The sequence below is a fragment of the Chiroxiphia lanceolata genome, chromosome 2 (assembly GCF_009829145.1).
Source record: "Chiroxiphia lanceolata isolate bChiLan1 chromosome 2, bChiLan1.pri, whole genome shotgun sequence".
Lineage (NCBI taxonomy): Eukaryota > Metazoa > Chordata > Aves > Passeriformes > Pipridae > Chiroxiphia > Chiroxiphia lanceolata.
Genome location: NC_045638.1, coordinates 92,951,885 through 92,976,280, shown reverse-complemented (window position 1 = coordinate 92,976,280; position 24,396 = coordinate 92,951,885). Strand labels below are relative to the sequence as shown.

The 24,396-nt window shown below is 42.7% G+C and overlaps 1 protein-coding gene across 1 annotated transcript in view; it reads right to left on the bottom strand.

Moving 5' to 3' along the window:
• Positions 1–2,028: 2,028 nt before the first annotated feature.
• The window catches only part of TBX15 (T-box transcription factor 15), a 92,427-nt gene continuing 70,059 nt past the window's right edge, over positions 2,029–24,396 (bottom strand). Inside the window, exons 7-8 of the mRNA XM_032680592.1 lie at positions 18,709–18,806; positions 2,029–4,991 (exon numbers count right to left, since the gene is read on the bottom strand). Coding sequence (XP_032536483.1) covers positions 4,207–4,991; positions 18,709–18,806 — 883 coding nt within the window. The 3' untranslated portion in view covers positions 2,029–4,206. The remainder of the gene's footprint in view (positions 4,992–18,708; positions 18,807–24,396) is intronic.

The window sequence follows — 24,396 nt, the reverse complement described above, 5'->3', positions numbered from 1 at the left end:
TCTTTTTATTTGTGTAACAAGTTGCCAGGTTTGCACTTGGAGCAGCCTGTGCTACAAGATGAGGGATCTTCTATCGTTGAGATTTCCACCACCCTTCCTGTGATTTGGACTGGGCTTTTAGAAAAGAGTACTTCTCCAAAGAGGTACATGATTCACCTTTCAAATTTGCAGCATCAAACTGGGAGACGTACAGCCTTCTCCTCTCCTGGACTGGAAGCCAGAAGCCTGCGTGGGCTAAGACCAAGTGGGTCAGCCCAGGGGTGGATTTGAAAACCCCTGGTTTCTGAAGCTCTGAATAGATCCTCTGGTGTCTAATAACATCCATATGCCAGATGAAACTTGTGACTGGGGGCTTGTATGCAGAACACCTGTTCCTTGTGAGGCTTCTTTGAATGAGATGTTACACGGTGGCCTTTCCTGCACTGGGAAAATTAAAAAGGTCCCTGTCCTCCTCCACTGTCTCTTCTAAAGAAACATGTGAGAACTTACATCCCAAAGCTGCTCAAAGCTGGCCAAAGGGTTCAAATGTTCATGGTGAAGTAGGGAAGGAAGGAAGGGGAGAGTAAACAGACCACTGCTGCCTTTGCCACCCACACACACATGCTTTGCAAATGAGCAATCAAAGGGCTCCTGGATGAGAGCATGACTGTGCCAGGAGGGCTCTCAAGTCCTGTGGTTAGGGCAGTCACCCAAGGAAAGGGAGCTTTCCAGGGGTGGCTGCTGTGTGTACTGCAACATGGGCTGCCCACCAGGCCAGCTGGTCCCAGGTGGAACTCCCAGACTGAACCCAGGGCACCTTTCCCATTGCCCATTGCCATCACCTCTCTCTGGGAAGCCTCAATAAAAAGTGGCAAATGGCTCAGGGCCTTGTGTCCATACACGGGTGGCAGGGGGAGAAGAGCCACTGCCGTACATGAGATACTTGTCACGCCTGGGTCCGCTTCAAATTCAATGCTCACCTCATGTTTCTGGGCTGCTGTCAAGGCCTTAGGCAGGTTGTCTGCTCAGGGAGCTGTTCCCCTGAGAGGATTTCACCTGTGCATCTAAATGAACACTAAGTAAATAATTTTAACAAGCTTTGGCCTGTTATTTTTGATAATGCCCTCCAGAGCCAGCTCTACTCTTGCTTTGTACAGTGACAACCATGGACAAAGCACAATATTTTTTGCCCATTTCAGTGTTAGCTTGTTTTTAATCCTCATAGACTGTCAGTGTAACTTTCACGTTGAGTACTATTTGTGTTCTTATGACTTTACATCTTGGGACAGAGAAACCTCTCTCAGGTTTTTTTCCTATTCTTTTTCAATCTTGATGTTGAATATTCTCATCCTTCAGCAACAAAACACTAAGGAATAACTATCTATCTAACTAAGGTTTCTCATTTTATATGTGTGTCCCATAAGAGCTAAATAAATATGTCTATAAATATAGCCAATAAATGCTCACCCTGAGGTCAATAAGTTTCATACTGAAAGCAACTTCAGTTCATACTGATGCAGTAACATTATCTCAGTTTGCTGAAGAGATTGCTTGATCAGGGACCGGATGCTCAATAACTTGAAGAATCACACTGCTGAAGAGTGTGAGTGAAAATTTCAAAGCTCTTACCCAAGGATTCCTACTAAAATGCATGGAAACTGGAATACCAGGTCTTCATACTAATATTGAAGATTGTGCCCTACGTATGTTTTTTGCTTTTTTTCAGCAAATGTTTTCAGTGATATTTTTTGATTATTTTTTTTGTTTAATCAAGATTAGAAACATGTATTGTGATACAGAGAATGATTTTGATTTTGTTGAGTCTCTTCTTAGCTGAAATACAGACTCACTCACAAAGAACTAAATGGAATAAATAAGAAAGAATAATCTAATCTAAACAGCTAGCAGAAAGAAATACTGGTTCACACAAGATACTATTAACCTGCAGAAATTTTTTCCATAAGATGGAATTACACCCAAAAGCACAGCGAAGCACAGATCTGAAAGATTCTGAAAATATTTTAGAAAGGGTCTAAAACTATCTGTTTCAAGACTAAACCAATAATTCATTATTAGGGGTAAACAAAAGACAACAAGGTGAGGGACAGAGTGTCTGCCATCCACAGCCCCCCTACACTTTTCAGCAGCATCCATGGCTAGACACAGTAAAAGCCAGAATACAGATGGACAGAGTAGGCACAGAACTGGGAATGGCATTGGTATATTTATCTTCCCTTGTAAAAACAAAAATTAAGAAATGCTTGCAGAACTTATCTTTAAGGGTCTTTCTACCTTCCTGGCACTTTTTCAATTCAGGAAAAGAAAAAAAGTTTATTGACACAGGAAAAGCTGTAAACTTTGTAGCCATAACTTCCAGCCAGTTTTGAGGGGATTCAGCTTCCCCATGGCTTTCAGTGTTAATGTCTCAATCTCATATCAGAATTATAGTGCAAATGAAAAACTGTCACACCACAAAGTTCCACTTAAAAATGAGAAATATATTATGCTGTTGTTTTTAGGCATTATTGACTATATTGACTGTGAAAAATTACTCTGAAGAGCTTTTTATTAGCCTTCAATAATCCAAATAACATCTCCAGCTGTCTTTAAGACGCACTTCCTGTGAAGAAGGCATCCTACAAATTCCAAGCACTCAATTTTTTAAAATTCCTTGAGAAGACAGAATTTTTATTTTTATTGTAATATTGCCTGGACTTCACAATTTAGCACCGTGTCTTGACTGTGCAAACACGCATAACAGTATGTCAAAAATGTCTTTCTCTAGAAGACCCCTGAGAAGCCTCACAGACAGAGAAAAACACAGAGGGAACAATTGCAAAGATTTATTTAGCGCATTCTGTGCTTGGCACTTAGAAACAGAGTTCCGTGCGTAGGGCAAATCTTTATACACCTTTTTCTTCATACATATTTTACATACCATTTTTATTGCCCTCTTTTATACTCATAATAATGAATACCCCACTAGGCATATAAATACATTTATCTACAACACCTCACAACAAATCTCAATAATATCTGTATTCTGTTACTTGGTATTTGCATTTTCACACCACTTAAATGCATAGCTTGCACCAAGCTACAATTGTTTTCTTATTATTAAAGGATTTGAAGAGGGGGGGAACAAAAGAAAAAGGAAAAAAAAAACAGAAAAGAAAGATGTCAAAAGGCAATGATCTATTTGGTTAAACAGAGATCATGTGGCAGTTGGGAGGTTGGCAAATACTCAACCTCACTGTTTCTGAAATGCTAATGGTTTTCTATGGCAACTCTTGCATGCAAGGACAGCTGTGCTCCTGTAGAGCAAAACTCTCTTTTTTCATTGCTCTTTCCCATGAGTTCAGCCTGGACAGTTTCCTCCTGTTGGGATGAGTGCTGTGGGACACACGTTCCCCACAAAGGCTGTCATCCATTCGGTTTGGCTGCATTACTTCCGGCCAAGTCAACAGGAGCTGAGCGCTCCCCTGTGCACCTTTCCAAAGTTCAGTCCCTGCTAATGTCTGAGGCTCCTTTGTGGGTTAAAACTTTTCTCTCTCCTCTTTCTTTCATCTCCATCTGCAGGCTGGGTACTAGTGAGCTCAATCCTCATAAAGAAACTGCTGGGCGGAGCCACGGTGAACATGCAGAAACCTTTCAGGAAGAAACTCTAGCCTAGCCCAGCTGTGCCATTTCTGTGATACAGTGGAAGAAGGTCCCACAGACCACTGTTTGCTTCAGAAACGGGCTGAGCCACTCCAGCAGTGAGGATCTATTTGGAAAGGGGGAGGTCTTTAAAGCCATGGGCAGTGCAGCTTCAGAGGATGAAGCCCTGGGAGACTGCCCTTCTTCAACGCCCAGAGGAGACAGCACAGGGGTATGGGTCCCTCCACGCTGAAAGCTCACACCAGCTGAAAGTTAATGCATAGACAGTATATCTGGCTGCTTCTCTCCAGCTTCTTTTAAAGTCATGCCCTTCTCTCTGCAATGTCCAGAAAAAGCACATGCTCCATGGCAGGTCTGGAGGCCCTGGGCTACAACAAGCTGTGATGGCTGTCAGTCAAGGCTTTCCACAAGGTTCTTGCGGCACACACCTAGATGGCTTGTGTTCTTATTTATCATTACAATACTAGTTCCACTATAAGTTTGAAGGCAAAAGGGTACTGGGACGGTTTCACCCCTGAAAACGTCGAAGATGTGGCTGCCTCCGATGCCAAGGAGAGGCATGGCTTGTTAGACCATGTGCACTGACATCTGTGAGGAGGAGCCCTGAACTGCACCATACTGTCTGTTGTCACAGGTGTTGGCTGTCTGCTGGTTGCTAGAGGGAGGGCTGATCATGTGCATCCCATGATCCATTCCTGTGGAAAGGTATTGCCTCTCTCCAAAGGCCCCACTGGATGGGGAAGAGCAGAGTAAAGTGCTTTGGGAGGTGGTGAGTTTCTCTGGGCTCGCTGCCAGCCTGGGGGAAGCAGGGAAATTGTATCCATAGAGGTTGTAGGGATTGTGCAGGGAGAAGGCATTGTAGGAGCTCTGCTGCATGTGGCCACCACCAAACATGTGTGAAGACGACGAGGTGGAGGCAGGGTTGCCTGCTTGCATGACATACTGAAACTGAGAGCTGGGGAAAGATCCCAGCTGGCCACTGTATGCCTCCATCTTGCTGTTGCTGGGGAGGGAGGAAGGAGCTGGCATTCCTGAGATCAAGGATGGAGTCCTCTGAGGCATGAAGGTTTCAGAGGGCTGCGAGGCAGAAGCAGTGCTGCTCTGCAGCCGATTGTAGCCACCATCACTCAGCCCTGGGTAGCTCTGCAATGCAGCCATGTTGCTTCTGGCACATGGGGGATAATCAGACAAGTTGAGGTTGCAAAGCTGACTCTCCCGGCAGCCAACATTGAAAGTGTTGGGGGCCAGATGAAAGGCTGGAGGAGAGCAGGATGGAGAGAGAAGGTGAGAGGAAGCAGACGGTGATGGGGTCCCTGTGCTGGAGGTGGTTGGGGAGGTTCCTGTGCTGCCTCCTGCAAAACAAAACACATGGGAGGATGTTCAGAGCCTGGAATCACATCTGCAATATGAGACAGTCTCATTAGAAAACAACTTAGTTTAATAAAGGAACAAGGGTGGTAAAATGGCCGCTGGAAAACTCAAGTCTTTCTTGGCATGGGCCCTCACTTTATTAATGGCATCCCTTGGTCTTTCCTCATGCTTTTTTGTGATGACTTTGTTTTTCAACTGAGGATTATTCCCTCTTAAAATGGGAGAGGGAAGCAAGTCTGCCACAGAGCAACTCAGGGCATTGGGAAAACCTGTGAGAAAGCATTGCTCCATCAGTCAAGAGATCTGCCATTTCCAGGCATGTGTGCCTAGTTCTTTTTATGGGGAAAAAAATAGTGTCTTTCTCCTCTCTCCAGGTCTGCAGAAAGACCACTAATCTGGTCCCACTGCAAACATGCTTTATCATCTGCTCATAGGCTTGTGGCGGGAAGTGGTTGAAAGCATGTTGGACTTCTGCACCATTCAACATTTTTTTCAGATGGCTCATGGTGCAGTGGGACTGATTTAAGCCAGAAGCAACACTAAAATGAAGGGACAGAGTTTCAAGCTATAGACTGTACCACAGAGCAGATAAAGAGGATCTGTCAGGATTTTCAATCATGTACTTAAACTTTAAAAGGGATTCCATATGTTGTACCACTGGTGTTAACAAAATATTGATATATATCCATGTCGGCAGTATCAACGCATTATGCAATATTTATGCCATGAATGATGGAATTGACTATTTTGCACAGCAGGAATGCTCACATGTTCTGACCTGGGAAAATAATACTGTGTAATACTATCAAGAATGGTAAACAAACTAAAAGTAAGTTATATGAAGAAGCTGATGGCACAATTTTGAGCTTGAAAAGAGGTTATTTATCAGCAACATTCTGAGTAAGAGGAAACTTCCTTGAGCAACCAGGAAAATAAATGAGTTCTGTGCGTAAGGGAATTCAATTTTCTGATGTGAAACCTTTTATTTTCATTTGAATTATTCTCTTTGTGTGAGATCCCCTTTCTGCATTAGGGCAACTAACAGTCTTGTAAAAGCAGAAAAGAGGTGCTGGTGAAGAGATTGACTGAGGAATAAGCAGAACCAGAGGAACTGGGAAGACAATTGGTGAGGCAGCATTTTCGACAAGCTAGAAGATGACAGATGAGATACAAAGGGAATGGAAAAGAGCGTGTTAGAGTGAGCAGATGAAATCTAACCAAGGCAGAGATTGCAAATTGAGCATTAAAAATAAGGGACAGCTTTTTCTTGTGTTACCTTGTGGAAAAAAAGCAGCAGAACTTTGAGACTATATCTGCTGCCAAACAGGGGAGGAACTGAATGCAGTGCTGCTTGATGGAAAGAGAATAGGTGATGCCAATGGTTAAGAAATGCATTAGAAAGACAGGTTCTGTGTCAGTATATGAGGTGAGAATCTAAGTGAGGTTATATTTGACTCTTTCTAACACATCTAGGTCGAAACAGAATTGGAAGTGAAAATGTACTCTTGAGACATTAATAATATTTATGATTTTTTAATTTAAAAAATTTTCTGAAGCCAGACACAATGAAAAGAAGAAAAACAGCCTTGGGCAAGCACAGCTCGGAGTGATTGCTGTCGACCCAGGCAGCATTAACAAAATGCGTGTTTCTGTGTTGCTAAATCCAGTCAGTCACTCCCATTACCAGCCATGGGGAGGAATGCTTACTGGTTATTGCTTATTTGTAGGCCCCTGACTCCTTTATTCAAAGCATAAAAGAGAAGCGTTGCATTAAATCTCTATTAAAGTCAATGAGAAAATTTGAAGTTTCAAATGGCATCATGTATTTGCTCTTGACAATACTGAAATGTTAAAACTTGCTCTTGTCTTTTAGGTCCAGAGTTCTAAAGCTTTTTGTGTGAATTTCTAATTTATTTTAAAGGGTACATTTCACTGTTTCATTTCAAGTCTCTGACAGACAATCTTGGGCTAATTTTGTTGTGGTAAGTTAAGTTGGTACCTCCTCCTGCCTTTCTCTCTGTCTCTCTGTTACAGGTTGTCAACAGTGCAGCAGGGTCAGCAGAAGGAAATGTCTGCCTCTACATAAGTAGTTTCATTGCAGTCTGTTTTTTGAAAGTAGTTGAAATTGCTGATAAAGTTGAGATTGAACTGAGGTACACAACTACAGACACACATATTTCTGTTAGCCCTACACTTAAAGAGTGCAACCTCCAGCAGGGAGGACAGGCAGACAGCTGAGTTTGCGCATCATCCTTTAGTTATCCAAGCCCAAAATCCAGAGGTCACATAATCACAAAACAAATACAGCACAAAGTGAGATGCATTTAACCCACAGTAACCCCATACTTAACTCTTTACAGCACATATTTCATGAACAAACTGCAGATAGTGACTTAGTTGCTGACAGTGTATGTATATATGAGTATTCAATGATCTGTTTGAAATAAAATATGTAGAATAAATTATTAAATGTAATGTCTTCATTTCAGTCTTCCTTTACCCCATAGTTAACCTTCAAAAACTATGTAGGAGAGGAGTGCACACACCAGTTACCCCAAGCATTAGTCTTTATTCATCTGCTAAGGAGCTATGATCGAGTTATACCCATAACTGAGGCTTTCGTAGAATAAGTAGAGGTTGCTAATTAGCAATTGCAAGGGTTGCTTAATGTCTCCAAAACTGAGAATTGCACATTTCAGGTAACTCCCGAAGAGAGATTGAAGTGATTCTGCTTTGAATTATCCCTATTTTCAGGCCAACAGAAAAACCCTGAAGTCACAACACAGCAGTTAGGAAATAAAGAAGTTTTTTCTTTTCCTCTGTAACTTCAAAATGATGAGGAGGTAAGAGATCCATCGACAGGAGTGAACACCAAACCTGACAATTCTCTTTTAAGAATGCTTTGCTACGAATGGCAACCACAAGCACAGGACACACCACACTTATGATGTAACAGAGAATAACACAGAAGCATGAAGTTCCTGATAATTTGCAGAATAATTTTTATACTTTTAAGTGGAATGAGAAACAATACAGAGCAAGGCCCTTCTCAGCTCATTCTCTTCAGAAGGCAAACAGCTCCACTCTGCCCTGAATGCTATCTCTTATCCATCTTTGCTGGCAGCACTAAGTATAGGCCAAATGCAAACTGGATTTTGTGAAGTTATAACTTGGTCTGTAGTTGTTAAAAAGTCAGCCAAATATCCCTAGAGATGGCAGCAAGCCCAGCAAGTATATCCATACCATACTGCAGCCTTCAATACATGGATGTGTATGTCATTTTAATGGAAGTCATGGATGCAAAAAAGCTCGTTAAACTGATGCGCAACACTATGTTTAGGTCTGGTTTAATTCAACTGAAACCTAATTTAAGCAAAATGAATCTCTCAATAATTCTCCTATGTTCTTTTTCTCTACCCACTGTTTCCCATGGAAATAGTTGCCAATACCAAAAGCATTTACTAGTAGTGTCACAGTATCTCTCACCTCCAATGTCAGCATGATTCCAAAGTGATTGATTACTACTATGCCCAGATGATAATTTTTTGGCTCTGCAGACATCGGTCCCATATATGCCACATTTGTATAAAATACAGGGTTCAGAACTTCAAAGCCTGCGCCTTTGTATCTGAGCCCTGCACCACATGCCAGATGAAACTGTCTGTCCTCACAGTATTCTGCTGTTATGCCCAGGGCTTAGCTAAGCAAGGCGACATCCTAAAGGAAGCCTGCTCTCTGCTTAGGCATACAAATGATAGCTAAGTTGACTTTATCAAAACAACAGAAGCATTTTCAAAGAGGGAGAGTGGAGAATGACCTAGTGTAACAGAAGTCAAAATTTGCAAATTGCACTGAGAAGTAAGAAATCATTGGTAAGGAGAGAAGGTGGGAAAAAGAATGAAATCATGATGGAAGACAAGGAGATCCTGTTGAGAAGATGGGATGTAAATGCAAACCTTCTTCCTCAGGCCAGCATTTCCTCTTGTGACACCATATACAAATGCAGTCTATGTGCCGGTGGCAGATATGTGCCCACGAGGGTTAGGGAAGAAATTACAGCTTTTCATCTGAGTATCAACAAGAACTGCCATTAAAACATTGCCTCAAGTAGCTTGTGACTAGTCTTTCCTTCCTGTTACCTGTGTCCATCTAAGCTGTCTCCCCATATGTTCCCAATAAACCCTTGCTTTTGCTTTTACCTGAACTGAGCTTGTGTTAAGGACAGTGTGAGGGTGAACTGCAAGCCCATGGTAAACTGCCTCAATTCATGAGTATGATGTGCCTTAAAATGAGGGGCCAGAGTATTCTTGAAGCATTCAGCATGCCAGGGTGTCTGAAAGGCAACAGGGACCTCTTCCACATATGGCAGGTCACGTAGAGAACTTATAACACTGCAGTGTAGATGGAAAATACATCTGCCAGCAGCCAGCACTAGCCAAAGGAGCTTTCTGGCAACTGCGAGATAGTGGGGAGAGCATCAGTGCCAAGGGAGTCTGAAGCAATTGTGCATGGAAAATTTTCTGGGATCTCTTTTACGAATGACACTATACTATTTAGTTGACCCACAACTTATCCCAACCTCCTTTATCTGAAAGGCACACATAAATCAAGCTTTGGGTTCCACTGCAACATATTTTCCTCGCTAATGTTTCCAGCCATTGGTCAATACCAGAACCTGCAGCGCCTCCGTACAAACCTCTAGGTCCTCAAAGTCCTTTCTTAGTGCAAAGGAGGAGAGAAAATGCAAGGTGAAGTTGCAGTCAGCACAAGATATCTGAACGTGAATGCCATGCCCTGTGCAATGGCAGAGTCTCATCCAACAGGCAAGAGCTTCAGAGTAGTTTGGGCAACTTGGTTGCAGCCTGCAGCTCTTAGCATATCTGGTCTCAGACACTACGAACAGGTGTGGCTGTGGGTCCTCAGAGTTTGTGCCTTGACTTTCTAACAAGGACAGGAAAAGCAAGATGGTTTGTCTTAAGATTTTATGTTTTGATGGGTCAGGCAGTAAAGAGTTATTCTTTGAGAGTGAATGCTTCTTAAACAACTCAGCCCACTTCCACTTACAAGCTAGTTTAGCTTATGGTTGGATCCACACTGCAGGTTCAGCATGGCCAGTCTATGGCCTGGAGGCTGTTCGGCTCAGCCCAGCAGGACAGTGTATGGCCCACAGCCTCAGCCAAGCCATCTTTCACCTTGATATGTGAGCAGAACCTAACCCAAAACCAGATGCCTGGATTGATAGGTGCACAACCTCGTTTATACATCTCCTGGAGGAGCCAAAACTCTTCTGACACATGCCCAAGATGTTGGCATCTTCATTGTATGATAGGCACGTGTCCAAGCACCTGAGGGTGCAGGAAAAAGAGGCTGTGGCCACCAGTCATTCATCTGGCTCACAGCTATCCTCCTGGCTTAACTTGAGTGAATAAGCCCTCCTGAGAGGCAGTTTATATTCACTTGGGCATAAAGCCATGCTAATGCAACTCTCCAGCTTTCCAAGTGGAGCTGGCCAGGAGCTGGCATGTGTCTGGCCAGCAAGGAGCACAGAGGAGCCTGTCCATGCAGATGTACTGGAAGGTCTGTTTTTTGTGAGGACTCTACAGACTTGTACACATATGTAAAGAGCATTTCTAAAGTACAGGAAAGAGCAACTCTTCACAGTGTTCTGTAGTGTTCTATCCTTGGACACAACAGTAAATAAATGTGATGGTGTGCATGCAGGAAAACAAATTTGAACAAAATGTAAAATCCCATTCTCTTTCTGTGCGCTTGTACATGCATATATGCTAAATATGGCTTATGAAACTTACTCTGTCTTCCAAGTTACTTCACCTTTGGTTGCAGAACAACAATTAAATATGCTAATTCCCTAAAGATAGGAATCTGAGAGAATAATAAGGTAAGGAGGGAGAGTTTGTGCAAATTGCCAGGTGGTCTGACTGATAACTTATGAGGCAGAGTGTACCACTGTAACCATATGATCTCATGTCTTTAATAGCCTTAGCACAAACCTGGATCCATTTCTCCTTCAGGCAGCACACACCTCAGTCCTGCTTGATGCCTCTAGGCATCTAAATGGCACAAAATCAGGTATCACTCCTGCTCTCACCTATCATGACAACTTTTACCTTGCAAGTAAAACTAGTAGTCCAAGGTCTCTCCTCCCATTCCTAGCTTTCCAAAACCCAAGTCTAAAACCTTTAGAAGGACTGAAGGATTCTTCACCACATCCTTCTTGCACCATCATTACTCAAGTTCTCAATTCAGCAAAACTTGCAAAACTAAACAGCTTTGATGCCTCTTCCTTCTCACCAAGCAAGGGCAGGACCACCTGGTTTGTGACATGTTGGACTCTTTATTCATTCTTTCCTCATTTCTAGGAATGAAAACTTCCCACTTTCATGGGAATGAGAGCCATTTCTGTCTTTGCAGAGTGTAGCTGCATTTTTTTCTCTCTAGAGCCCTTGGCCAATTATCAAATTATGAATCCGCTGGTAAAATCTTTAAAAGGCCCAAATGAGACTCAAAATCTACCACATGCCAAGTTGCTGGGTTGTAAAGGAAACATAAAGAGTGCTTTGTAGTTCTTCAGGATACAGCTCAAAGGGTACAAAAAAAATGATTACAGCAACAGACTGAAGGGGAAAAGCATACACTGTATGGCATAGAGGTGAGAAATGAAAGGAAATTTTGGTTAACAAATTATAGAGAAGGACTTTTTTTTATAAGTTTCCCTCAAATTACAAGAATCACTGGAATTAATGGGAGATCTAGAACAACTCAGAATAATACTTTACTTCCCTTTAGCTCCTACAGCTTTCTGCAACACAAACTGAGCAGTCAGAAAGTTAGAGATAAAACTTGCTTCAGTCACCCTCCAAGACAAAACATTTTCAAGATCTAATGGTAAAAAGCAACCCTTTTGTTCTAATGTGGACAAAAAGTAGAATTCAGGACATCTGATTTCAATTCCCATCAATATCCGGAACACCAAAGGAACTTTCCCGAAAGCACCTCCTTTCCGGGACCTGCAGACTGTCTTTAATGCAAGGGTTTCCACTCTTCACATAAACACATGGTACTCTTGGGCCAGATCCACACTGTCTCAGGAGAACATTACCTTCTGTCTTATATGCAAACAGTTGTAATGTGGCACACACAACAGTTCCATGAGCTTTATATCAGCTCCTCCTGTTCCCCTTCTTCAAGTACAGATCAAATCAACTCAGACTCGGAGGATGATGAGTGATAATCATGCATGGTCCTTCACATTTAAAACCATCAACTGGGCACAAACATTGATAAGGGGGTCATGTAGCAAAAGCTGCTCTAAGAGAGGACACAGAATGAAAATAGGATGCAGAAAAGGACTCCCTGTGGTATAAATCCTTCAGAAAATCACAACAGAAGCTTCTGCAACATTGCAGCTGAGGTTAACTGAAATTGTGATCATTTTTTCTTTACTTCTGTCACAGAAGTAACCTGAATTGGAAACTTCTGCCAATCTTGAGGGAGTCTGCTTTGGGCCAACACTGGCCCTGGAAACTCCTGCACATTAAATGGTAAAAAATACAATAAAAAACTATAAAATCCAGAGGCACCAAGGTTCAGAATTTCTGAATTGAGGAAAAATGTCACGGTACTGTGGCAAGCTCAGAGGACATGTCATTTTCTATTCAAAACAAAATAACATGCTACTCTGAGGAAATTTGCAATTCTTTAAAGTAGTATTACCCACCTCCAATCATTCATGTGAAATCTGATCATCACTCAGCCAATAACAGAGATTTTCACTTCAGTCATCGGAATTCAAGGTAAACACCTCCTGGAGTAACAAAGCACTTCAGGCTCCTTTCAGGTCATCAGGGAATGGCAGCAGCCACTACTGTCACATCTGGCAGGGTATTTTAATTTTCAGTGTGAAAGATGAGACACCGAAGCACCAAAAATGTCTCTTCTCTAAAGAAAAACTGTTTGCAACTCAACAAAGAAGAAGCTGGAATAGTTAGTTCCCTGTTGCTTTGTTTAAATGAGGCAATCTACAAGCCATTTGAAGTATGTAGCAGAAACCAGGGTTTGATCCCAATAACTCTGGCAACAACTACTCTGTTTCCAATCTCCTCTTCAAGGTCAAAAGAATCAAGACGATAATTGAGACCAAACCTAGATATCTGACCTCTGCCCAATAGCCTAAACTGCTCACAATTGATTTTGAAAGGAAAGCAGCATCCAGATTATCCTGGTGGCAGGGCTGAGAGAACTGATGGCTGCCATTGGGAGGCAAGGGGCCAAGCAGATGAATTTGTAGGTTGTTCAACCTCCTTTGGCATAATGTCTCTTTTAGGAGACACTATTTTTGGGATCTAGGATCTCAGATAAAGCCCAAAGGATCTTAATAGTTATTTACTTCTTTCTGTCTCCAGGCGCCTGTGATGTCTTCAGATGAAGTTCTAGAGGGCTCAGTTTTCCTTCCACTTGACACCAGTACACATTTGTGCACTCAGGATTTTGTTTGCATATGGCTGCAATCAGGGCAGCTCTCTGAGCACCACCCCCATGAGTGAAGCATATTATACCGAATAAGTAACAAGCTGTACAGACAAACTTTGGCAAGACAGAGGTGATGCCTGTCCAAAAAGTGTAACGTTTACAGAGAAGGTGGAAAAGCAGTACCACCTAAGCTCAGGGTATCTGTCTGCCATCTGCTGACCTACTATTCCTGACAGACTTAGTGTCTGTCTTGAAACATTGGTCCCACAAGAAAACATTGTTCCTTTCCAGCAGTAAATGGGACATTTGAATCTCTTCCATACTGAGGACAGGGTGCGTATCCTTTTGTGCATATCCCTGTTGACACAAAACTGCAGGATTAAGATGTTCCTCTCTCAGAAGACACTAGGACCTGTACTCGATCATCGTGTATGTGTATGTGCATGCTGCTCTAGGGCTAGCAGTATACCTGCTGCTACCAGAGACACCAACAGCTGTCTTACCAGAGAGGAGCACACCCCTCTTTGTCTTCGGTACCCTTTTAGACAATTTTCAAGCTCTTAATGCTAATCTCAAGAACCATTAATGCCAATTTTGCAGACTCTTTGAGAGGTGGACTCTTTACCTCAGGTCTCCAGTCCAAGATCTATGCAGATGCTCAAGCTGATGGAGATGGAGTTGAATCTACTGAATCTACTCTTTGGTGGAGTCCTCAGCAAAAGCACTTATTCAAAGAAAGAGACCCCATTTGAAAGGAAAACTGCCTTGAAAACTCACCAGTCAAGTCTAAGATGTTTGAGCCCTGCGAATTTGGTATGCATATACCAAAGCAGCAATTTAATGGTGAAGTAAATTTTTATGCGCTGCAAGCCTGCTGATACACCACATCATGTAACTCCCACACTGGTCCTGAAATTCTGCTTAGGAGGAAATTCTTTTTACCAACTGCCAGGGTACCTTTGATTTTGCTTCTTGTATAAGTCATCAGCTTTTGTAGGAAGGATCAGATACTGATCACTATTCTACTATTGTCCCAGTGCCTTTCTAATCTCTATGTCCTGGCAAAACTTACAGTCACTGATAGTGATCTGCTCATCACAATATCCTGTGGGAAACTAGATATCACTGGATATAGAAGCCAGCAATAGCTCTTTTTACTCTTAGAAAGTGACATAATCCAGAGTTACTGAAACTCTTTTCTTCTTCCCCCCGACTCTTTTTTTTTTATGTTTCCTTTTATAATCAAGAAACTGAGCCACATATTTTTAATAATGAGAATCTGGATGTGGTTCAATCTAAATTTTGAAAATATATTCCAATTAAAGACTTTAATAGACTCTTGGCTTTCTCTACATCCCATTGACATGTGCATTCAATAATCCCAAGACCCCTTTTTCCCTAGTAGTAAGTAGACTGTAGTGTGGGTGACATCACTCTCCAGAAGGTCAGCCTTCCCTGGGCTTCCATTTTCTGAGCATTTCTTGCAAAGGTTTTGTTCAGGGGGAACTTTCTTTTTCCAAAGTGGCTGCAAACCTGCTGTGACTGTCAAACATGGTGTTTGTTCCTGTGAAGCTGTGGTGACTTTTGGATTGCATGCTCCAAAAGAGAGGTTTGTTCTCAAGCCAAAGGGTTTCACTAACAGAAAGAGCCTGTTCATCTCCTTGGTAGGACAATGTGGTCACCAGTCAGGTCACAGACCTGCAGAGACTTACTGATGTGCTTTACTTCAATGGCAACACGTGAAAATAAAGTTCATGGATGGCTACATTCAGCCACACCAGGCATCTGTGTGACTGGTTGCGATATCAAGCTTACCAGTTTGTGTGGCAGCTGAAACCTATCATTGTGCAGATTAGAGAGTTATTTAATCCCTGTATGAAACAGCTGCATCCAGCACACCGAGTATCGATTTTGGTGTGTCATTGGGCCCCTTGCTCAACATACAGCTTGGGCCAAGCAAATGAGCAAAGCACTAGGATGCATGTTGAATGGCAGAAAGGATAATGTGGAAAATATTACACCTTTATGTAGTTGTATCGTGTGGATGCATCTGGAATACTCCGTGCAGACTTTTTTTAAAGAAACTATTAAGAATCTGGAAAACTTCCCACTAGAAGAGAAATTAAATGACTGGTGCTATTCAGTTTGAGAGGCACAGAAGAGGGACATAAAAACATAAAACAATTAAATGTATAAAGAAGGTGGATGAGAGAGAACTTCTCCTTCTCTCTTAACATCCCACAAAAAGGGATGGAGATTAGGTTGGAATAGAAAAATCAGAGCCACTTGAATGAGGCATGTTCCACACAGTTGTTTCATAAAAACATTAAAATTACAGTAACAAGAGTATCAGGGGTGGGTAACACAAAGCTAACATCTCTACAAGATAGTAGAGGCCATAAAAATTTGGTACGTAAGCTAAGAATCTGTAGCAATTCATAGGACAGAACTTTATGCTGCCAACATCCCAAGCTCTTGCCCCAGAAAACGTAGTTTTTCCTACTACATTAAGAGGGACTCGTCTCTAGAAAATCAAAGCTGAATTCTGCAGTTCTTACAGCAGAACTGGTCCAGCAACTTCCCTAGATTTCATGTAACTGGAACCTATTGCTTTTTTTCCTATCTACCACTATTCTCTCCCTCCTCACAGGCTGGGTAACCATAACTTCCTCCTCATCAAGCAGCCACTTTTGCTGCTCTCACCCTGTCTCTCTGAAGTAAATATGCATTCCTTTATAGCTGCAGTGGACACATCTAGTCCCAAAAGCCTCCTGTAGCCTCCTGTGCAATTTCTCAACTAACAATGCAAGGGATAAAAGGAAGGCTTGCAATTCTTCAAATGTTTATTCAGAAATGTCACATGTTCACTCAGTTTTGGAGACAACAATGTGATTTAGAATTAAAGTATCTGTTTATTAAAATAATACCCTGAAAACTTCTATTTCATAAATATTCAAGGGTGTGAGATAACAGCATGCAACTCAGAGCACTGAAGCTTCAGGCAGGAGAGAGAAGGAAAGTCCAAGGCAAGTTATTTACATGTGAAGACTGGCTCAGGCTGGAAGGATCCAAGGTGCAAGAGCTTATTGGTGATGTCAGCTGTTAAATACCAGTGATTTACTCACCTGTCACCCAGTTCATGTGCTTGAAAGCAAGGAGATGAAGAGGTATGAGCATGGTATATCCTGGCTGTCTTACGTTTGGAGAGAAGAATCACACGTGGCTTAAAGCCACCCCAGCATTTCTTGCTCTTTCTGCCAGCAATTCCAAGGCCTCCAGACCAGACCATTTGTGCTGGCCTTTGGGGGATGTCCCAGCAGCCAGAAATTAAAATAGAGTGTGTTTGTACCTTGGCTTTGCATCTATTTTTGAGACCAGGGGACAGCTTGTTACAGCAACTACTGAGAGGTGAGCACTATGATGGTTGGAATATTTCTGATTCATTATCTTGAGCTCATTTGACATGGTCAAATGCAGAGCTCAAAGCACTTTTTTGTAAAGAGTTATTAAGTTTTTGAGATCGACCTGTGAACACAACTTTAGTTACAGGCTGCCCTAAGCCTAGAGGTCTGTGGTGCAGTAGTGGTGGTCTGCACAGAGCCAGCTGGTCACAGGGTACTGGCTTGCTTCCTGGTTTTTCAGCTGCCAAACTATATTATAGCAAGCTAAAAATACATTAAATATTTTCCTTTCCTAGTATTACCTTACCACGTAAGCAATTGCTGGACTTGCCACTAGGATGTTATCTGATAACCAAGGGGAGGGGAGGGGTCGAGCCCAAATAGGGAGTGAGACATTGGAGAGAGTCTGCTTCAGTGGCTGTGACCAGGAGGAGAAGCTGTTATGTTTCTATTTAGGTGAGTGATGAAAACATTCCTGAGTGCCTTCTTTAACCCACCTCTGACCACATCTCCCACTACAAGTGCTCCTCAACACAAGCCCCTGAGATTGTGCAAAATCTCTCCTGCCCCATGTTGTGCCATTTAAGACCAGTTGAATGGCTATGTAAAGACCATGTAAAGACATAGGGAGTCTCACACAGCTGACTGGAGTGTGCTCTATCCTTCTCTGATGCTATGCCATCAGAAACATGATTCAGCAGGTGACCTAGGCTCTGGGGTGTCGCACATGGAACTGAGGTAGGGGACAGTCAGCAAGAAGACAGTCCTACACTGTATACTCTTCTGATTCTGCCCTGGTGATGGGCAGCCCCAACAGCCATCATGGCTTCCCTGCCTCTGGAGGAGACCATATCATCCTTAGATGGATTCAAGGTCTGGAGGGAATTTTTGGGGGTGATGTCAAGCTAAAGTGTGAGAGGCTGGAAAATCTGCTGCACATGGCAGGCATTTGGTTTTGATTGTTTAACCTCACTGGTGTCACATTTAAACACCATTTTGAATTGTTTCTTTTCTTGCATGTGTGTTGGAATGAAAAAAAGTATGAGGCTGCCTTGATACCTCCATTCTCAATGATCACTGTGTTTTTAACTAGGCATAGCAGCAATAAAGTGAATGGGAAAGGTCTATCCCTGCAAAAAGCAAAATAGCAACACAGTCTGAAACTAGAGATGAAAGCCCTACTTAACAAGTGAGAGATGTAAAGGGCAGAAGCTGTGAAAAGACACTGCATGAGCAAGTGGATAACACCTGGCTTATCCAATAATTCTTCCCAGATTCTTACTAACAGAAAGTCTTTCCAGCAAGGCCACCGAGGTCTGAAATCAAGGTACCATGGTCCGGAAGGGAGGCACATTCTTGGTCTCCTAAAACTTCCACAGGACACAATCCCATTTCCATTCTGTTTCCACACAAATAGCAAATGTTAACTGTAAATGGAGAACAACGTGTCTGACATGCTTGAGCATTTCCTCAGTCTCTCTGTGCCCTCTTCACACTTAACTCATGCTGTGTTGTTAGGCTGCTTCATTTAACCCTACACGCCTTCCTGCTCCTCCTTCTAGCTCTTAGGACTCTAGTTCCAGCACTTGGAAGACAAGGGAGATCAAGTGGTTCCTTTCCACCTCATAAGGCATGGCCTGTCCACCATTTCCATCTACCCTCTCTGCTCTGTGTCCTTTCATTACAGCTTAATGATGTATGTGACATCCCCATTCCAGTCGCTGGAACACGGCAAAGTGTGTTGCTGCTCTTATGCCCTCTTCTCCTGCTCTTTCTACAGCTCTTTGCATTCCTTTTGTATGCTCACCTTGCTGCTTCTGCATGGTGGTGAAGTCTTCAAAGGTGAGAGTGCGCACGGGGGGCCTCCAGAAGGCGTAGGTCTCCATAATGGCCTCCAGACCCGTCCTATGCAAAGAAAATAAAACAAGGAGAGAATAAGGATGCCAGTCAGCTGGGGGCATAGGCACTGCAGAAAGAAGGCTCCAACTTTTTTTGACAGGCTGCCAGCGGCTACCAAAAGGTCACCTTGGCATCTGTGAATTCCTCAAGTCTTCCCGCACAAGTGCTGGGCACCAGAGTAAAATAAAATTTCCCCAGCCCAGGATTTCAAAAGCATCAAACAGTCTCTCAGTGCCTTTTTCCTTTCTAAAAAGAATCTCAAGCCTCATGTCTGCTTTACAGGAGACACATGCCTGTCAGCTCCTCAAGGCATACTTTATCGTTGACTGAGCCTCCACACTTGGTGGATGTAAGCTGTCATGCAAGCAAAGGAGGTCTGGGATTCAGCCTACAGAACCAGAGATTTTGTGAATTGCCTTTCCCTGCCACTTCCTTCTTCTGGACACTGTTCTGAAGTGCTATGGGAAGCCATCATAAAGGGAATCTTCTTGGTTTTGGATTTTGACTAGAAATGCATAAGATGCTCTTTAAAAATGATCAGTGGGTCCTTAAATGATGATCCCCCATCCTTAAAAATGATCTGCTTTGGGTCCTTAACTCAACACAAAGACATAACAAAAAGAAAACACCAAAAAATTTGGTGAGAACTTTTCTTCTTGAAGGGTGGGGGTCTCAGATTTATTCTTATTTTCACCAAAAAATGCTAGCTCTGCTGGAAGTCTCTTAGCTCCACAGCCTCAGTGAGGACATGGGTTCATAATCAGGAAAAGACTCTATGTTCCTTACAAGATAAACCTCTGGAGTTTCTTCCCAGGAAAGGCTCTTCTCTGTGGAAGCTGCACACTTTCTGTTCCCCATTCCTCACTTTCCCCTGCCTCTTTTCCAGCAGTAGGTTTTAGCGCTTGCGCTGACTGTACACTACTAGAGATTCTTCGTCAAATGCAAGAACATATCCCCTTTCAACGCAAAAGGCACTAACATCCCCAGAGCCTCTCATCAGATGTTGAGCTGACACTGGAGCTGCCTTTTGCTTCTGAAAATGTCTTTCTGCACGTGCCTTCGCTCACTCGGTTAACTTTCCAAAGTCTCCCCGGAAGCTTGGATGCTTTAAATACATTGGAGTTGGCAAACTAAACTCTGTATTTTAAGAGGAGGTTTAGAAGAGAGGTTGTTGCATGGTGTTTATTAGCTGCTAAGCTGTTAGAAGTAGAAACAGAAGACATATCTGCATAGCAGCCTCACACTAGTGCTGAGCACATTACAACAAAACTATTTGGTTAATACAGTGGCCTCTGCCAGCTCATAGAGCTCAGAGACAACAAGGCAGTGCAGAATTTGAACCCATCTGCTAAGCTGGGCTCTGTGTGCAAAAGCTACCCTTCAACTACCGATATTATGGCCAGGATTTCCTCTGCTCCCTGTGTGTGAAAGTCACACATTTTCAGACTCCATCTGTTTCTCGACTCTCACAGCTGGGAAGAGAACAGCACCTTTTTTGCAGCCTCAGAAATGCTCCCTGGCCCAAACATGAAGGGAGGACTTTCTGGTACCAGATATCCAGGGGCAAAAAATGTCCTGAGCAACTTGCAATGCAACTAGACCTGCTGTTGAAAGGACCTGCCTTGGTGATTAAAACCATGTAATGTATCCAAAAATGCAGACTGAAAGTTCCAGCTCTGCTAATTCAGCTGCCCTGTGTCTTCCACAGGATCATGTGAGGAAGCAAGGAGGCCAGCTCACTAAAACCAGTGGGCACACAGTCTGGCTCAGTCATTAGATCTCCAGCGTCAGACTTCTAGCTCTGCTCTCATAACTCCCTTCCAGTAAAATCCAAACCCTAATGGGAGGTGGCTCAGGGAGACAGTAAAAGCAGGTTAATGCTATTACCACTGCCTCTCCCTGGAGACTACATCTTTATCTGCTCAGCAATTGACTTATTATTCTAAGTTTCTAGCTCTGCATCTACCACCTTCCGCTGTATCAATACAGTTCTCACAGGTACCATATAACTTGAAAAGGAAAAAATAGAATAGTCAGGAGATAATAAAAGGAAGAAATAAAACAGTAAATCGGGAATAATACACTGCTTTCAAGGTTTAGACTCCACTATGTCTGTGACCTGATAGAGGGTAATTGGCAACACTGAGAGTACCAGCTTGTATTCCTGCCTGTATGTCAGGGAAAGGAAAGATGCCACCAGAGACCCACCTCCTCCTGCTCCAGGAGAGCAGTTCTACAGCAGCGCCTTTGCTGTGGACACAGCTCCTCTCACCCTTCCCTTTCCACACTGCAACTGCTGGAAACAACACTATGGCTTTGCTGGACTCACAGATTGCCCTGAAATGCTGAAGGCAGCATGGCAGAAGCAGGTACCTGAAGAATGGACGCCAAACTCCACAGCTGGTTCTTCCTGCCACTAATGTGAGACCTTTACTCCTCCAGAACACATGTGGAACATGCATTACAAAACATCCTCTCTGAGTATGTGGATGACAGAGCTCAAAGTTATGTATAGTTATAGTTCTCCTATGCATAAATTTAAGTCCCTATATACTAGAAAAATCTTTTTTTCCCATTGGTGTATGGTTTGTTTGGGGTTTTTTTCTTTGGTTTATGTTTTTGGGGGCCTTTTTCACTTTGTGCAGAAAAAATATTGTGGGTGTTTTTGAAATAATATCTAAGAAGAACACATCCTTACTGAATTTTCACATCCTTCCATGCATAAGACAAGATCCATGAGACAGCAGCTTCATGTGCTAACCTGCTAGGCACCTACCACCCCGTGTATGGAGTTTTGCAAAAGAAGAACATGCAGCCATGCTAAAAAACAGCTTTTGATGAGAAGGCACACCACCTTTGTGTGACTGATTTTACAACCCTATCCCCAGCCTTTCTTCTGTCTGTGACGTATTCCTATTTTTGAAAGAAAATGTTGAGGTGGTGAGGTGGGAATCAAGAAATTTAATCCCTGTCAACTCTAATAACTGTGTCTTATGTAGCAATTTATGACATTGGTGTGCTCTCCTAGTCAGCAGAAATAGTGGAGTGCTATTATGCGTGTGTGTTCCACCCCCTAACAAGGAAAAGAAACCCCCCCTGGCCAATGAAGAGACCTCTTGGGACAGTAATAAATGCTGACAAAAAAATAATTGTTTGCAGCATTCCTGAAACCTCAGTAATACGGGGGGAGCTTTGGTGAGGGCTGCTGGTACCAAGTGTGCTGAACATAATCCATGTGGCATTTATTTTCTCTTCCAAAGAACCGCACTGAAAAATTAACTTCAAACTATCTATCAGTCCATAAACCCTCCCCTCTCACACCATCTTTATGAAGGAAGTAAAAAGCAAAAGTATCAGAAGAGGACTCACTGCCAGCTTTTTTTTTTTTTAATAAGGTCAGTCCTTTAAAAGGTATCCAAAATTTACTCTCTCTTTTTCATTCATTCTTTTATTTTTAGTGCTATAAAGTTTTAATAATAGGCAATAAATGAAACAGTTCCATTGTCTGAAAAATGAAAGGAGCTATCTGTGCACCTCCATAATCCATCCCATATGGCCGATCTTGCCATTCCCACTGCATGCAGGATTCAGGTCATCATTTCATTGTTCACTGGGGAAGCCAAACTATTGGCTCCAAGTGCCCTCCTGGCTTTCTTATCCTAGACAAAACTCAAAGAGCATTTCCAGCAGAAGCAACCTGTATTCACTTCAGCTGCCCACATCTGAAAGTCAAGTGCTGTTATTTGCCTTCAGCCAAGGGGTTTTTATCTTCCATCACCCTGCTGAGTTTCCTGACTGTTGTCCCTTCTGGCTTCCTCCTGGATAAGGAGATCCTGCAAGCATCCCACTGTCAAATCAACTTTGCTTGGTCTCCAAAAATAGGCTCTGTGGCATTAAACCTGCACCCTTGCTACCCAAACATTTGGCTAGCTGAGCTCTGTATCTCAGAAACTCTAGTTTCTCAATCCCTTGAAGTTCAGGAAAGAAACCAAGTAATAACCTGACTTGCACCTCCATTACATAGGTATTCTTTCACCACCAGGAGCTTCTCTTGTTGCATTTTTACAGATGCTTCGTGTACCTTTCCAAAAAGTGAAGAGGGACCAAAAATCAGGTAGAGGGAATCTCTAAGAAGTAGGAACCAAGACTCAGACTTCAAACACAGGCTAAATTCCTAACCCAACAAGGCAAATGGCTAGATGGCTGAACACCATTACTTAACACGGTTTGAGTGCTCAAAGACTGCAAAACATCATCTAGCTGCTGAGCTGTTTCTATCCTTCCCTCTGAAACCCATCACTGCTCCTTCTCTCAGCTTAAAGACTGAGGCAGTGAGCTATGAAGGGAGACAGTCATGCAAATAACTGAAAGAGATCTAAGAAAGAATCTGGGAAAAGATTGCTCCTCCATATGGATACAAGCATTTACATCATGACGGGGTGTCCGCAGAGCAACAAGGTTTTAGCAATCTCTTGTAGTAATGAAGTGAGACCACAGTCATAAGGAAACATAGGGGAAGGCTGTGAGCTGACAGAAGTGAAAGATTTAAAAGAGAAACTATTTTTAAAAAAAAAACAGTTAACTTCACAATTTCTGCAGCAGGAAACAACAGTGAAACAATAAAAGAATAAATAACTGGAGGGGAAAATATCTACCACCATTTAATGGAAGAATCTCCACACAAAGCAGAAAGGTAATGTCCTAGCGAAGAAGTGGCCTAAGAGTTCCTTTTTTGCCAATATGCTCTGCTTTTCCCAGGGGGATTCTTTCCTCCATCATTTGCTGGCAAACTCTAATCATGGCTCTGATTCAGTATCCCTTTGTCACTGGGATATGATGTCCTGGAGCTGCCTCAGAATTCTGTGTCTCCTGCTGCTGCCACACCTTTTTTTTTTTTTTTTCCTTAAGACCTACAAACCTCTAAAAACCTTAAAACCTCTTGGACATATACTATTCAATTGCCTGCTTCACAAATGGCTCCTTCTTCAAATTAACCTGTTTCTTTTTCAAAGAAGGCCTACATTTTCAGTGGGACATTCTCCAGCCACAGTCTGATGGACTGCAGTTGACCGAAGTTGTGGGAAGGATATGCGAATGATGTTTGAGGGTGTGGGAATTTGCAGAGCATCATGACTGCTAATCCAGCTGACCAATAATCCTGATGAAATGACAAATTCACAAGGGGAAGAGCCATCCAGCATAGTTAAGAGAAGTCCCATTTGGAGAGTCATCTCCCCACACAGCTTAGACCTGAATGTTTTTCTCCCTCCTATGTGTCCTCTTGAAAGGGAGCAGCTGAGCATTAATGTCCTCCATAGCTGACAACAGCAGTGCAACCTTAGCCAGACCACTGCTTGTGAGGCAGGCGCCTGACTGCTATATATGCTTGCAAATACCTTTGCCTGTTTTTTTCTTCCTAAAGCCTCAGGCTGCTCTCTTTGATGTGTAATACCTTAAAGATTTTAATTCCTCTTTACATCAGCAGAAAGCCTTACTGAGCCCTCCCCACAGCTGCAGCCGTGTAGCAATTTCCTGCCCTTTCTTAAATCAATGAGCTACAAAGATCAGTAATTCCCAACTTTTTCAGGAAACTGTC